The sequence below is a fragment of the Vipera ursinii genome (assembly GCF_947247035.1).
Source record: "Vipera ursinii genome assembly, chromosome: Z".
Lineage (NCBI taxonomy): Eukaryota > Metazoa > Chordata > Lepidosauria > Squamata > Viperidae > Vipera > Vipera ursinii.
In genome coordinates this window covers 58,405,761-58,423,036 of record NC_139517.1, presented here as the reverse complement: position 1 = coordinate 58,423,036, position 17,276 = coordinate 58,405,761, and the positions used below count along the sequence as shown (strand labels likewise).

Here is a 17,276-nt window from a genome sequence, read left to right as displayed (position 1 = left end):
ACAGTCCCTGGCCTATTGGGCTGCTGCCTTTCACAGTTCCTGGTCTACTGATCTTCTGCCATGCACAGTCCATCTACCGGTCTGCTTCTGTTCGCAGTCCCTTGTCTACTGGTCTGCTTCTGTTCCCAGTCCCCAGTCTGTTGCCATTCACAGTCCCCGGTCTACTCCTGTCCACAGCACCCGGTCAACTGCCATCTGCAGCATCCAGTTTACTGCCATTTGCACTCCTGGTCTACTGTCATTTGCACCACCCGTCTACTGCCGTTCACAGTCCTGGTCTACTGCCGTTTGCAGCACCCAGTCTATGATCGTTCACAGTCCCTGGTCTACTGTTGCTTGCAGCACCTGCTCTACAGCCTTCATTTTGGTTTCTATTTTTTAAACAAGTTTTATTAATTTTCTAATTTTACATCCAAATATTTATGAAGCAATGTGGTGGTTGGGTGATCAAAGGTTAACAATAACAAATAACAAAATCTTTTGTAATCAGCTCAGGTTACATCAACAAGAGTTCCCTCTCCAGTTCCCTTAATTATGATAACATAATCAAATTAATACATTTCTAATTGTGACAAAAATCAATTAGAACAATTTTCAATAAATTTTCACTTATACATATCCATGTCCTGTTTTTAAATTTTACCTAATTGCAATACAGTGTTCCAAGATAGCCTGTAGTATCAAGAAAATTTAAATTTTCAGGTAACTCACATTTCCCCTATTTGATTATATAAGAATTATCATGTCTAAAATACAAACATTGTTCATTTCAGTGCATTCTTATTTTATACAAATGTATTCTGTTTATCATCTTAATAGTTCATCTATTATTGAAAAAAATATCTTTTGTTATATCATTCCAAGTTCTATGATGTGATTCAGAGTTATGTTCTAATAGCTAGTTTTCCTTTCCCTTAGAAATCTAAAATCTAAATATAAAATCAGTTTATATCTTTTGAAGGTTTCCCTTGGTCCATTTAAAGAAAATTTTAAGCTCTGTCATTAGAAATCCCAGCAAGTAGAAAAAAACCCATTTTTTAAAATCTAACTCTAGCCTTCCTTTTGTGCCAAACAGGCTTCCATATCAGTGCCTTTAAATTCTCAAGTGTGTCTCCCTTTCTTCCTACACATATTGTTTGAGTCCAGGGAGACCATCTAATTGTCAGTTTTTCAAAAGAAATATCCCCTTTATAATCATTAAATTGTTGCTTTGTTAAATCAATTCTCAATGTTTGGTGTAGTATAGTTGTCATTAGTTCAATCTGATCTTCTTCTTCCAGTTCCATCTGACTCAGGTAAGAGGTCATGTCCAGTGTTTTAGTTATTGTTTGGTTGGCTAGATTCTCAATGTACTGTATTTAAAGGCCTTTGGCATCCTCCATCTTAGTGTAGCTTTCTTTGGCTTCTGTTGTTTTTTGAATTGTAGATTTGGGCATCAATGTCTTCAGTAAATTGTATTTGCTGTTCTTTAGTGTCCCATATTTTCATGTTAATTTCCTCCTCTTCATTTGGTTTTTGAATTGTCAATTCATCAGTTGAAGTCACATTTTGGTTTGGTAGATTTAAGCTGTCAGATTTATTTTGCAGTCTGGCTTTCATTTGCTCAGCCACTGCCACAATTGTTTCAAGTATAAGTTTATAGCCAAGTGGTGGATAATATTCTTGCATTTCTTTGGGGTTTGCAGATAGGTGTTTTGTGGAGGCTGTTTTTGATAAAAGCCAATAAATGTCCACCTCCACTATTCCTAAAAGTTGTTTTGCTAGGTGTTGCCAATTCTTATCTTTAAAGATAATGTCAAGGTCAAATATGAATTTGAGCCAAATCTCAAAACAGAGGTGGTTTACTTGCTGTATCAGGTTTCGCCACAAGATGTCCTCAGTAGCACGTAAAGTCTTTTCCAAACTTATAAAAATCCATTTTTTCCTTTTTGCCCTTCTTTCACAGCTTAAAAGGTAGATAGGATAGTAGGTTCCCATAGAAATAAAGATTTTTAATAGCCCAAGAGTTCCAAAAGTACGAATAAGATTGCTTAATTATTCATTTAATAATTTCCATTTCTTTTAAGACTTTAGGATTTTAATTCCCCAAGTAAGTAGTCGCTGTTCTTTCAAGGGGGTGAGGAAAGAGAATTTTCAGGAAAGTCCCACAGGAAGATAGGGGAATAAGAAAGGTAAGATCTCACCCAGATCCTCCAGACTGCTTCGTTGTGCTTGATGGTGCTTTTAGCAGGTAACGGCTTAATGATCGCCCATATTAATGGCTGATCTGTTCTTCTTTGGGCTAGAGGAGCTGCTCCAGATCAAACGGAAGGCTGCCGCCCTTCCACGATCACAGGGAGGGCCTCCTGATGGTGGTTGCCCCTCCAGGGTGACTTTTGACCCTTTTCAGGGTCCTCTGAGGAAGAAAGATCAGACGGCGGGGAGAGGGTTCTTCCTGAACATCTGCTGGCACCATGTGCGCAAACCAGAAGCCCCCTTTTGGTTTCTATAACTTGAGCTTCTGTTTAATTAATGAAGTTTATTATATGAGGGGATTTTTTTTGAACATCACCTGGAACACTTTAGTGTTAACTTTAGTTCAGGCAAATCAGAAACTTCAAAGAACCCAATTAAGACTCATTTATTTAAACTAAATTAAATTTATTTAATTCATTTAAACTAATTCAAATTTATTTAAAAATTAGTGCAGGTTCAAGTCCCACCAGGCTCAAGGTTGACTTAGCCTTCCATCCTTCCAAGATAGGTAAAATGAGGACCCAGATTGTTGGGGGCAATAAGCTGACTTTGTAATAATGCCGCTTGGGGTGTGTGTGAAAGCCCTAATAAGCAGGCATATACATAGAATGAAGGCTATTGCTAAGCACATTGATTTGTGCTTTAGATTGTAAGCTGCCCTGAATCTTTGGAGAAGGGCGGGATACAAATGGGATTTAAAAAAAAACAACAACTAATCAACTGGAATCAATGCCATATGCTAAATAAATAAACTAGAACCAAGCACAGAACAAGAATCAAGAACTTGCACTCCAAAAATGGTGATTGGGATGGGCATAACCAATCAGAAAGCAGCTTGCCTAAAAGCCAATCTGAATTCAAGACACCTAGCTATAAAGATTGGAGCCCAAGCAGTTGCCTTTGGTTTGCCTAGCATATCACTTTGCCTCTGAAGATTCTAGCCATAGTTGCCAGTAAAATCTGAAGGAATCTGTTCTCCATCTTACAGTCACTGAAGCCTAAAGCCCAGCACTGTCTCCCAAATACTTTGTTTACTTATACCTGAAGAATTACATCTGGTGATTTCACGAAAGGCAATATAATGAATGACATCCAGGAATAGTTTCCATCAGGATAGTGGTAGCTTCTAGTGGTTCTGGACTGAACAATAGTGGCACCTAGAATTACAATGTATTACAATTAAATATCTCATCATTTATCTATTTTAATGGATACACAAATACAATTTTTAATAAAAAAATCCAGACATACAAGAGTAGTGCCATTTGTCAGCAAAGATAGTCCAGATAATATAATCTCTTTTACAGTTTATGTACAACAAACAATTAGCAAACTCTTCCAATACAAAATATTGGGGATGGGAGATTTCTATCATCAATGAAGAATAACAGAGAATGTACACTGTGGAATAAGCCATTTGCAATGTATATTTATATTTATCCAGCTCACTAAAAGCCACATTTGGGGTGATTTTGGTATTATTGTTGCTTAGAGATAAGTTTACCATGCATTTTAAATGCAACCAGATGACATAAAATTATTAGTTGCATATAACATACATCTACCTTGGAATGTAATATGAGTGAAATGCTATGGCTGCCTAAAATAGAAAAAAGAGAAATGTTTAATGGGCCACAGTTCTCTTATGTCTGTCATGTTTGAAGATCTAGGGCAGACATGTCAAACTCTTGATGTCACGTGACATCACACAATGTATTGAGATGGTTTTGCCATTGCCAGCAATGTGTGGGCATGGCTTCCAGATGACGTGTCCGGCCCATGGGCCGGCAGTTTGACACCTCTGCTCTAGGGTATTCCCACAGCTCATTCTTTTAGGAATAAATATAAAAAGACAGTGGCTGTGATTATTTTCTGATAAGCATTTAGTAAAGAAAGCTGGAAACTTTTCTATCAATTTGCAACTATGCTTGCACAATTTCATAGTGAACCTCTTAGAACTTGCATATTAAAATATGTGCAAAATGCTTTTGAAGACTTTTCAGATATTGTAGTTGATATTAATACTAAAATACTAATATTGTAGTTGATATTAATACTAATAAACTGTAGTTGATATTAATACTATTAAAAGTAATAGCATAATGATTACATGAAATACTTTGACATTTTTTTAATTTAACAACTGAAATACACATTATAGTATATACTAATTAAAGCTGTATTATATATGAACAGTAGGCATTTCCAAAACCTAGTTATGTAGTACATTATTAAATTAGTATAATGACATGAAATACTTTGACATTTGTTTTAACAACTGAAATACACATTATAGTTTCTACTAATTAAAGCTGTACTATATATGAATAATGTTGTTAGCTGCGAAGTCGTGTCCGACCCATCGCGACCCTATGGACAACGTTCCTCCAGGCCTTCCTATCCTCTACCATCTTCTGGAGTCCATTTAAGCTCACGCCTACTGCTCAGTGACTCCATCCAGACACCTCATTCTCTGTCGTCCTCTTTTTCTATAGCCCTCAATCTTTCCCAGCATTAGGCTCTCCTCCAGTGAGTCCTTCCTTCTCATTAGGTGGCCAAAGTATTTGAGTTTCAACTTCAGGATCTGGCCTTCTAAAGAGCAGTCAGGGTTGATCTCCTCTAGGACTGACCGGTTTGATTGCCTTGCAGTCCAAGGGACTCACAGGAGTCTTCTCCAGCACCATAGTTCAAAGGCCTCAATTCTTTGGTGCTCAGCCTTTTTTATGGTCCAGCTTTCACTGCCATACATTGCAACTGGGAAGACCATTGCCTTGACTATACGTACTTTTGTTGACAGGGTGATGTCTCTACTTTTTAGTGTGCTGTCTAGATTTGCCATTGCTTTCCTCCTGAGAAGCAAGCGTCTTTTAATTTCTTGGCTACAGTCCCCATCTGTAGTGATCTTGGAGCCCAGAAAAATAAAATCTGTCACTACCTCCATTTCTTCCCCATCTATTTGCCAGGAATTGAAAGGGCCGGATGCCATGATCTTGGTTTTCTTAATGTTAAGTTTCAACCCAAGTTTTGCACTCTCCTTCTTCACCCACAACACGAGGCTCTTTAGTTCTTCTTCACTTTCTGCCATTAGAGTGGTATCATCTGCATATCTTAGGTTGTTGATATTTCTTCTGGCAATCTTAATTCCAACTTTTGATTCATCTAGCCCTGCCTTTCTCATGATGTGCTCTGTATATAAGTTAAATAGGCAGAGCGACAGTATACAGTCTTGCCGGACTCCTTTCCCAATTTTGAACCAATCAGTGGTTCCGTGTCCAGTTCTCACTGTTGCTTCTGGGCTCACATATAGATTTCTCAAGAGACAAATAAAATGTTCTGGTACTCCCATCTCTTTAAGAACTTGCCACAGTTTGTTATGATCAACACAATCAAAGGCTTTAGCATAGTCAATGAAGCCGAAGTAGATGTTTTTCTGGAACTCTCTGGCTTTCTCCATGATCCAGCGTATGTTGGCAATTTGATCTCTAGTTCCTCTGCCTCTTCGAAATCCTGCCTGTACTTCTAGTAGTTCTCGATCCACATACTGCTGAAGTCTAGCTTGTAGGATTTTAAGCATAACTTTACTAGCATGAGAAATAAGTGCAATGGTGAGATAGTTTGAACATTCTTTGGCACTGCCTTTCTTTGGAATTGGAATGTAAACTGATCTTTTCCAATCCTGTGGCCACTGTTGAGTTTTCCAAATTTGCTGGCAAATTGAGTGTAGCACTTTTACTGCACCGTCTTTTAAGATTTTGAATAGCTCAGCCGGAATACTGTCACCTCCACTAGCTTTGTTGTTGCTCAGCTTTTCTAAGGCCCACTTTACGTCACATTCTAGGATGTCTGGCTCGAGGTCAGTGACCACTTCATTGTGATTATCAGGGACATTAAGCTCATTCTTGTATAGTTCCTCTGTGTAATTATGTCACCTCTTTTTAATCTCTTCTGCCTCTGTTAGGTCCCTGCCATTTTGATCCCTTATCATGCCCATTTTTGCATTAAACGTTCCCTTCATCTCTCCAATTTTCTTGAAAAGATCTCTGGTCCTCCCTATTCTATTGTTTTCTTCTGTTTCTTTGCACTGTTCATTTAAGAAGGCATTCTTATCTCTTCTAGCTATTCTCTGGAATTCTGCATTCAATTGGGTGTATCTTTCTTTTTCTCCCTTGCCTTTTGCTTCCCTCCTTTCCTCAGCTATTTGCAAAGCTTCTTCAGACAGCCATTTTGCTTTCTTGCATTTCTTTTTTTTGGGGATGGTTTTAGTTGCTACCTGTTGTACAATGTTGCGAACCTCTGTCCATAGTTCTTCAGGCACTCTGTCTATCAAATCTAATTCCTTAAATCTATTTGTCACCTCTACTGTATATTCAACAGGGATATGATTTAATTCATACCTGAGTGGCCTAGTGCTTTTCCCTACTTTCTTCAGTTTAAGCCTAAACTTTGCAAGGAGAAGCTCATGGTCTGAGCAACAGTCAGCTCCTGTTCTTGTTTTTACTGACTGTATAGAGCTTCTCCATCTTTGGCTGCAGAGCATATAGTCAATCTGATTTCTGTGTTGACCGTCTGGTGATGTCCATGTGTAGAGCTGTCTCTTGGGTTGTTGGAAAAGAGTGTTTGCTATGACCATCGTATTCTCTTGACAAAATTCTATCAGACTGTGCCCTGCTTTATTTTGTACTCCAAGGCCAAACTTGCCTGTTATTCTGGTTATCTTTTGGCATCCTGCTTTAGCATTCCAATCGCCCATGATGATAAGGACATCATTTTTTGGTGTTAGTATATAAGGTGCTATAAGGCTTCTGAAAAATCCCACATTAACCTGACTCTGGGCCCCAGTACCTCTCCTAGTCGGTTCTTCCGACTGGTGTTTGGGTGGCTGGTCTCTCTGGTGGGCTCTGCAAACCAGCGCAATGTGGCCTGTCCTTCTGCAAGCTCTACACGTGGCTGAACGAAATCTGCAATTGGCACGAAAATGATTGCCGCCACACCCCTTACATCTAGGTAAGAGAACTGCCTTGTAACTGTCCTCTCTCTGCTGGCTGTTGCAGTGTTGCGCGTTGGGTTGCTTTTGGAGTCAGTTGATTTCAGGTTCTTCTTCCTCGGAAGATTCTCCAGTGTGTTTGGCATCCTCAAGGTGGACTGTTTCTTCGAACTTTGTCGAGCATGAGGTCGCTAGCGTAGTTTGCTAGCTGACCTTGAGAGGGGGGGAATGCCTCTTCCCTCTGGCGTGTGCTGCCTTTCCCACACAGACTTCAGCTCTTTATTTGGTGAAGCAGAATCCCATCTTCATCACCACTGTTAAATAGCGGGTTCTTTGGCGCAGGAATGACGATGTGGAACGGAGTACAGGGTAACTCATCATTTATTTTGTGCAAAGACTGTACTGGGGAAATGGCTGCAACTAGCTGCAATATATAGTCTAGCCCCTAGGCAGCAGCCAATAGGTTTGAATCAACCATTGCCGCCTGGAGATAGCCTATTGCAGCACAGGAGACTTGTAGTCTGGGTTGCTGGAGAGCTGTTAGCTGCTCCAGCAACCCACGTGGTATTTCACAAGAGCCCAGTACATAACAGTCATATTCCACTCAGTATCAAGGATGGAGCTGTAGAGGTGGTCAACAGTATTAAGTATCTCAGGGTGCAGATAACTAACAATCTGAATTGGTCTCTCCACACATCATCCATAGTGAAGTGTACAAATCAGCATATGCATTTCCTGTGTCAGATGAGGAGAGCACATCTTTCTCCTTCTGTCTTGGCCACTTTTTACAGAGGCACGATTGAAAGCATTTTAATAAACTGCTTCACTGTCTGGTTTGGTGCCAGCAGTGCCTCAAGACAGAAAGTCCATACAGAGAATGGTAAGGACAGCCGAGAAAATCATAGGAAGCTCGCTTCCTGATATTCATGATTGTACTTATAAGCCCTATGTGCTTAGAGCTCAAAGCATTGTTAGAGACCCCACACACCCAATTTACAGTCTGTTTATTTTCCTACCTCTGGGAGGAGGTTTCAAACTATTTCCAGCAGGACTACCAGATTCTGCAATAGCTTTGTTCCCTATGCCATCCGTCTGGTAAACTCGCAAGATTCTTTTTCCCCACCATGTATACATAACCCGAATTAGACTGTTGGTTCTCTGTGTCATATAATATATGTGGATGTATGCATAATTCTGTATTTATTTTTTGTCATATTTATGTACCGTATTTTCCAGCGTATAAGATGACTTTTTAACCCATGAAAATCTTCTCAAAAGTTGGGGGGGTTGTCTTATACACCCAGTCGTCTTATACACCGGAAAATAGTACATAAATCAATTGAGCGCCCCGTTCTTGCAAAGCAACTTCAAGCCTCCTTAGTCCAGTCTCCCCTCCAACGTGACTCTCCCTTCCCATCCCCAAGAGCCTCTAAGCCCCTTCCCTTCCCCTTTGCAAACGCCAGACCCCGGGAGCGGCAGGAAGCCCCTCCCCCTCACCCAAGCGGCATCTGAGCATAAGCAGAGCACACCCTGCTACCAGCTATCTCTCCCGGCAGTCTGGACAGTTGTACTTGGTGGCCTGGCACCCCTCTCGCCCACAGACCACACAGCAGCCCTCGCCAGCCGGCCTCCGCATGGCTGCCCCAAGCCCAGCTCTCCAGCACATCTTCCGGGCCTGCCTGGCCGACCGCCTCCTGGGCGGGGCTTGGCTCCAGACACGGTGACTGCTCTGTCTGCAAATGTGCTCTCAAAGCCAGATTGCACTCAGCTGTGCAGGCTGCTGAAAAGCGGGGACTCGGAGTTCCCGCGGTGGTTGCGGCTTCTGGCGTGCCATTTGCAATCTGGCCTGGAAGAGCGCGTCGTGTGGTTGCGGTGGTTGCGGTGGTTGCGTCGTGTGGTTGCGGTGGTTGCGGCTTCTGGCGTGCCATTTGCAATCTGGCCTGGAAGAGCGCGTCTTGCATTTATTCCAAACGGTGGGTGGAAGGAAAAGCCCCTTTGGGCTTCAAAAGGGAGGCTTTGCACCATCTGCATCAGACGGGGCTGAATCGGGCTTGTGTCGGACACTTGGCAACTGGCATGTAAGTATTTTCCGGCGTATAAGACGAAAAATCTTGAAAATCTTGTCAAAAGTCGGGGGTCGTCTTATATGCCCAGTCGTCTTATATGCCGGAAAATACGGTAGTGTATATTGGAGGGTGACCCTTTGAGAGCTGTATGCAATGAAATTTTAGTTTAATGTATGCCGATTAGTGTACATTCAAAGTGACAATAAAGTTATTATTCTATTATTCTATTCTATTCTATTCTATTCTGTTCTATTCTGTTCTATTCTATTCTATTCTATTCTATTCTATTCTATTCTATTCTATTCTATTCTAACAGCTGTTGCAAATACCTGCAGACTGGAGTGCATAATCTGTCATCTGAACAATGTCTTCATCCAACTTTTGCTCTAATTTTTTAAGATTTTTTTCAATACTCTGTCATGGATAAAAGGTAAAATTAAAATCCATCTATAAGTTTGGGAAAATTTAGAAAAGGAGCCAGAAATGATTTTTAAAAATAAACCTGAACATTAACTGCAATTTTCCAGAAATATTGCATCACATACATCACTTATGACATAGATTGCTACTCCACAAGCAGCACAGGTAATAAAAAGTGCCACACAAATACTGAATAGAAAAGTCTATGGATCATGCCTTCAATCTGCTTGACTTCACTGTGCTGTTGCCAGCAAAGTTGCCAGTTTGAATTGGAAGACTAACTAAAAGAACATGAACAAGATTACTAGCATGCCAGCATTTGATCTGGTGAATTTGTTCATATTGATTTGGTACTAATATGATTTCTATCAATAAAATCTTATGAAGATCTCTTACCCATCTTCTAATGCCTTTGCTTGCATATCCTTCTAATATTTGACTAACTGTGTTATAGACAATATTGTTCATAGTCAATTTTAGATCTTGAAGTTGCATTTGCAACTTTTGTTTCTGCTCCTTCAGAAACTGGATTTCAAGTGCCTTTGATTGTAAAATGTGATTAGCTTTCCTAGGAAAAATAATAAAGGGAAATGATACACAGTATTGTTCTTCATATTTTTCACTAAGTCTACGAAATATAGTAATGACAATTCTGGAAATTTAGAAAACACATTTCATTGCATTGATTTGATTGCATTATGCAAAGAATGACTAATCTTGATCCGTGCCTTAACATAGTATTCATTTAACATTGTTCATTGACTAACTTGAATCGAGCTAAAGAGGAAAAAACAAGTTGTGGTTTTCATGCTGTTTTGTTATACAGTTATAACCCCAGAAACACAAAGCTGTTATACAATTAAACAGGCAGGTTAGAGCAGGCAAGTTCAGCCAGTGGATACACTGAAGCCATCCATTAAGCAGTACCACAACAGCACTGTCATACTGAAGGTTAAGGCAGAAAGAGGGGAAATGATTTAACCAGAGACACTTACTTAACCATTGTTACAGTGATTTTCTAATAATCACTGCATTGGTAGGGGGCTAACTATGACCAATTGTCATTCTTGGTTAGTGTGTAAAAGTGTTTTTTGTTTGTTCTTGCAAACTATAAGCATAACAACAACAACTTTATTGATTAGCCCTTGGGCCATATCAAAGTACAAAGTTCCAGCAACAAACCGTCACCAAAACTTGATAAAAGCAATCCAAAATGGAATTTGATAAAATGGAATTAAAATACAATTTAAGTTGAAATAGTAATAAAATACAAATTTAAGATATAGATAAAATATGATAACATTATATTTCGGAGTCGCCCTTACAATCTACCCCAATCAGTCCCACATATGCAGATCTTAACCGGATCATTTTGTTTAAATACTGTGCTACATTGAATGTTATTTTCAAGTTCTGGCCGGACATAAGGTAAGTTATTTTGATATGGGGATCCCAATGGGTCATTCGTTTGGTATATAGACCAAGATACCTGTCTCTCACCCTCTTATACAGACAACAGTCAAATAGGATGTGAGCCAGGTCCTCTACCTCTGCCGCTCCGCAAATGCAGAGATGCTCATTGTACGGTATAGCATGAAATCTCCCATATCTGACCACTGTATCAAGCTGTTCGAATCTTGCTCTCGTAAATATCTCCCTAAGATGTTTTGGGAGTTGTAACTTCAAATAACTGTCCACTTGAAAAGTACATTTGTATTTACTCAGCCATTTCAAGTTACCCACCTTACTAAGGAGAGCTATATCAGTTTGTGCTTCTATGTCCTTAGTTCTTTGGGCAACTCTTTTTTTAGATTGTTCTCCTGTTACGCAAGAAACAGGAAGGCCACAGCTTCTTACAAAATTTGTTAGTTTGGTAATCCAGGAGATTTGTGATTGCAGTTTTATTTGCTCTAGTAGGCATAATTTGGGGAGTCTATCAGTCTCCATTTCATTAACTTTGCACCAGTAGTTATAAGCTCTAATTTTAGATAATGCCTGAATTGTATGAATTCCCAATTCAGCTCTAACTGCTGCAGCAGATGTTCTTGGATCTACACCCAAAATACATCTCAGGTGCTGGGACTGTGTTTGTTCTAAAACTGTGGTTGAGTAAAGACCCCAAATTTCTGCTCCATACAAGAGCATTGTCGTAACCTTAGCCTTATAAACTTTGAGTAGTGGAGCTAGGGACCCTGGGTAACTATGGTTCTTTAGTTTGAGCAATAAATTCAAATGGGCTTTTGCTCTAAATGTACTTCGTTGATGATGGCAGGCCCAAGATCCAGTCTTGGAAAAAGTTACTCCCAAATATACAAAGGTATTAACCTGCTCAATTGGTTCACCATCTAATTGCCACTTATGTCTCTGATGGTTTCTTCCAAACACCATTATTTTCGATTTGGATTTGCTAATAATTAGGGAGTTATCCTGGCAATAAGAGCTGAATCTTCTTAATAGCCTACGTAATCCTACTTGTATGATAATAAAATCATATCATCAGCATAAAGCAAGCTGTTACAGTAAGTATTTAGGATCATCGGCATGTGTATCATGGTATCCTTCATTAACCCTGATAAGTCATTGATGTATAAAATAATAATGGGGCCAGGATACACCCTTGCCTTATCTCTTTATTTGTGTGAATCCTGTTAGTCAGGGCCCCATTAACCCCATACCGCACCCTCAAACAGGCACTTGTGTAAAGGGCTTTAATCAAAGCCAGGAGTCTGGGTTCTATTTTAAGAGATGTCAATTTACTCCATAGTACGTCTCTATTTACCATATCAAATGCTGCTGTAAGGTCTATAAAAGCAGCAACCAGGGGTCTCCTCGTATAGGCATATTTGGCAATTAGATGGTTCAAAACAAAGCAGTTATCAATAGTAGATCTGTTCTGTCTAAAACCTGCTTGTTCTTCTGTGAGGATGTTGTTTTCCTCTACCCAGATTTCAATTCTGTTCAAAAGGTACCTAGCATATATTTTTGCTACAATGTCAATCAGGCTGATGGGCCTATAATTACTAGGATCCTTTTTATTCCCTTTTTTATATATGGGGACAACTATTGCCATCTTCCACCCATCTGGTATATGGCAGGTGTTATTTATGTGTGTAAAAAGACCTGCTAATACAGGGCCCCACCAGTTGGGAAATTTCTTAAATAATTCTGCTGGTAAAAAATCCTCGCCTGGGGCTTTATTGCTCTTTAAGCTTTTAATGATGGACTGTATCTCCTTTTCTGAGACTGGTGGCCAAGGGGGGAGAGTTGTAGGATTTACCAAATCACTGTTTAAAAATAATTTCTTTACCGGTTCGGTGGGGGCAAAAACTATAAGCATAAAATAATTTAGATGTTTTCTTACTTCAAGGATTTCAGGTCTTTGGCTCCACCCTACACATCAAGGAAAAAATAATTCCAAATTAAAATGTGCATTTTGTTCATTTTAAACTGCAGGTAGGACATGTAATTTGAGATGAGCTTCTTGTTACATCAAAGCAAAATCCTATGAACAGGCATACTTAAATACCTTGGGAGCAACTCCACTACATAATTGTTTAGATTTATTATATACAGAGGTGGACCAACTTTAATAGAATATAAACATTTTAATTGTGTGGGAGAGCATAAGTACTAATTGCATTCAAAGTGGTGGCAAATAGTTTCAGTCCTTTACCAAGAGATGAAGTTTTCAAGCTGAGTTCAGCTCCTCATTAAACTTTGGTCACATGGAACTGGTTGGCTATTGTCTTCTTGTGGGACACTTTATGACTTTACAGTTCAACATACAGGCCAGAGATTCCCTAGAAGCAATCCTTCCAAGTACTTAGGAGGCTTGACCTTCCTAATTACCAGGATCAGCTAAGAGATTTTTTTTTCTGATACTCAAAATTTTAATCAAGGGTTCAGACATTCTTACAACCCAAAATTATGGTTTATGCCAAAGTAGACCAGATATAACCTCCACCCAACACATTGAATGTTTTCAAAGTTGCTCTAAAAACAAAATCCCAATGTTAGTTGATCTAGAAATAAGCAGTTAATTTAATCTTTTAAATAGGGTTGATATCCCTATACGATTTTAGCATTTGTAGCACCCAGAGTTGGCAACATAATTGGTAGGTCTCTGAGGGCTGAAAAAAATCAGCTGTTGAAGTTCACCCTATGTGAGCCAATCTAACAGTGAAGGTACCAGACTAAGAGCAGGAAAATCTGAATTCTAGGTATGAAGCCAAATGGGTGACTCTGGACCAATCATTCTCTTTCAGCTCCAGGAACACAGCAAAAACAAACCATTTTTGGGAACTACTGCCTAAGAATCTACAAAGTCTTCTTCAGGTAGCTATTAGGAGTCAATCTTATTCAAAAGAAAAAGAAAAATACACTATAAAAATTGCAATTAATTCTTGTTATAGATAACTATAATGCAGGGGTGTCAAACTCAATTTCATTGAGGGCTGTATCAGCATTGCGGTTGACCTCAAGGGGCTGGGTGGGTATGGCCAGGATGGGCGTGGCCTACTGGGTAGGCATGGCTAGAGTGCATATGGCCTACTGGGTGGGCATGGCCAGCTCTACATCGTTCGCATCAAGGGTGCCTATGGGGGCCTGGGCAGGAGTGGGACAGATCTGAGGGTGTCTGGCAGAAGGAAGGTCTCTGGGCCAGGGCCAAGGCAGTGGGGGCCATTCCCTCACTGTTTCCAGGATGGCTTTGTGGGCCACATGAAACCACTTCGCGGGCCGGATCCGGCCCCCGGGCCTTGTGTTTGACATGTCTGCTATAATGTATACAATACTGTACACATTTTGGATCTTCTGGTAACAAAAATTGCTGAACAATCACCTGGATGAGATCACAAATAGAGCAGCCTTTCCACTCATCTCCAGACAGCCAGTTTCCATCAAGCAGTCCCAGGTAAGCAGCACCTATTAAAAAGAATAAACTTTTATTTTAAAAAGTTTTGATTTCAATTTTCCTCTGCAACAAGTTAACTTTGGCATCATGTATATCTATTTCAGGTGAAATCTAAAATAGATAAGTTGTCTAATTTGTCATATTGTTTGATCAATATTTTTAACATTTTTTCCAGAAATGACCACTCATAATAAAGATCCCAACCAAAAAGCCAAAGACTTGGTGCAGATTCAACTGGCTATGGTAAAAGAATTACTAAGGACATATGCTTCTTTTCTGAAGTCTTGCCTTCAGAGAATACAATGTCCCTATACTGCATGAACTGTAGAACTGAAATGATCAGTTAATATCATTTCAGTTCTACAGATCATCAGGAGACAGTACATGAACACTTTCACTCTTACTGGGATTTGGCAAATGTACAAATCATATTTTTCCCCCATGGGATTCAAACCCTCTATCTCTGACATGTCAAACATGGTTCTGTCTGGCCCATGGACCTACTTTGGAAACAGTGAAGGACCGGCCCATGGCACCTCGGCCCAGTCTGGTGCCAGCTATCAAAGGTAGAACTTGCTCAGCCTTAAATCCATGGGACAGCCCTGGAACCAGTAACAGGTGCTCACCCCCCACTCCCTGGGCAAGCAGGTGGAGTCCGGCATCCCTGCTGGCTGTCTTGCTCCATAGGCTGACTTCAGCCTGGATGCTGGCGCTGGTCGTTTCCTGCACCCAGGGGACGGTGCAGATACAGCAGGGCAGTTCCTCACTGGTTCCAGGACTGCCCTGTGGACCTAAGGCTGAGCACATTCTGGCTTTGATGGACGCAACCAGGTTGTAGATCAGTGTCACCTCCCCACCACCACCTCCATGTTCCACTCGCTGACCTAGCCTTGCAGCCACGAGGCTTCCCTTTCACCAGAACCGCTCCTGCCTGCCCACATGGGATAGCAATGGCCAGTGGCAGCATGGACACTGGCAGCACTGGCAATCTCTCCCCTTTCCATCATCCCTTCCTGAGCATGGAGAAAAGAAAGAGATGAGAAGGGGAAGGGAGGGAGGGAGGGAGGGAGGGAGGGAGGGAGGGAGGGAGGGAGGAAGGTGCCCCAGTTCACACAGTGCTTCAATTCTGGATTCATTGAGACTTGGGCTCAAAGGAGAAAGCAATTTTGTGTTCTCTTTTGTTACACAGGACTTTATTGGCAATCCAAGTTAACATTGGTATTCTTGAATTGTGAACTCTTAGAAAAGCATCCCCTCCTTGTGTGTTGCAAACAGCCATTTCCAGTGGGGAAAACAGGACAAAGCAGAGTAGGGAAAAATATTTTCCTTTACTATATTTCCAGTCTGAATTAGACCATGGCAGGGTCCCTACAGGAGAGGTCTTTTAAGGATTATGTATTAATAGAAAAGCAACTAAGCTACCTCTGTTCCTAAATGCTAAAGCTGTTGCACAAAAAAACAAAGGAGTTCTGATCAACTACCACAGTCACCATTTTGACAGTTTTGCCATATGCCCCACTAAATGCAAGCATGGGATAAACTGAGCCTGGTTTGTTCTCAGTCTTTTAAGTGGCCACAGCAAAAATGGCATTTGATCACAAGGCAAGGAGGCATTGTGAAATGTTTCCCCTTTGCATTTGAGCATTCAAGAAGAGATAGGGAAAGAGAAAGGGAAAGAGGAAAGACAAAGAAAATGAAGGAAGGAAGAAGGAAAGGAGAACAAAGAGGGAAGGAAAAAGAAGAAAAGGGAGGAAGGAAGGAAGTGACTTCTGGTTTGTCAACACGAACGCTGTAGACACTTGGAAGGCGAGCTCCATCTTCCATGTCCGATTTTGCATCGCTGGGGGACCCTGGAAAGGGTTGAAAGTCACCCTGTAGGAGCGGCCAGCAAGGAGGGGATTCCTGCTTGATCATGGGAGGGCAATAGCCCTTCCATCCAATCTGGTGCAGTCGTCTAAACCAGCAGATGAAAGACAAGTCATAGAAATATGGCTTGTCACTAGGCTGCAGACAGCTGAAGTCAAACTTACTACCAGGCTCCTGCAAAGCAGTGCAGATGAGACTGGGTGAGATCTAAACCTCTCTTCAATCCTAACTATTTTTTCCACCTGTATAAGCTGCCCAAGGTATTTTCCCCCTATAGAAAGGGAAGGGAAACTCTATCCCACCCTCTAAAAACAGCAGCGACTGACTATCCAGGGGAGTTTAAAATGTTGAAACAATAACCTGATTTTAATTGGATTTTTATCTTTCTAAAACTTGAGGACTAAAAGATTTCCTATTTTTATTGAAGATTTGGGTTTTTACTTATAAAAAAGATGTAAAATTGGAAAAAGGACTATAAAAATCTTGAATTTAAAAAAAGAAAATCCCAAATATATGGGTGACATATTGTGGCTAAACCTGATACTACAACCTGTTATTGTCTAAAAGAGACTTGGCTTGAAGTCCAGCCTATAGTTAAGACTTGCAATTTTTGCAATCAGCTGTGAGAAGCCCAGCTATGTTCTATGTGATAAAATTATTTTTATTTTCTGATTGTAAAGCTTTTAATTCACACCACTAATAGAACATGGATGAAGATCAGGAATACATTTTATTTATGTTGTAAGCAATTCATGAAACTATTCTTAAAGCCAATGATGAAATAAGAGGCTAC

General features: G+C 40.4%; 1 protein-coding gene across 1 annotated transcript in view; it reads right to left on the bottom strand.

The window, feature by feature from the left end:
- The window catches only part of SUN3 (Sad1 and UNC84 domain containing 3), a gene marked incomplete at both ends in the record, with an annotated part of 63,787 nt that overhangs the window by 21,531 nt on the left and 24,980 nt on the right, over positions 1-17,276 (bottom strand). The window contains 5 exons of the mRNA XM_083377578.1: positions 3,277-3,392; positions 9,615-9,699; positions 10,102-10,273; positions 13,067-13,095; positions 14,546-14,628. Of these exons, the coding sequence (XP_083233704.1) occupies positions 3,277-3,392; positions 9,615-9,699; positions 10,102-10,273; positions 13,067-13,095; positions 14,546-14,628 (485 nt within the window). The remainder of the gene's footprint in view (positions 1-3,276; positions 3,393-9,614; positions 9,700-10,101; positions 10,274-13,066; positions 13,096-14,545; positions 14,629-17,276) is intronic.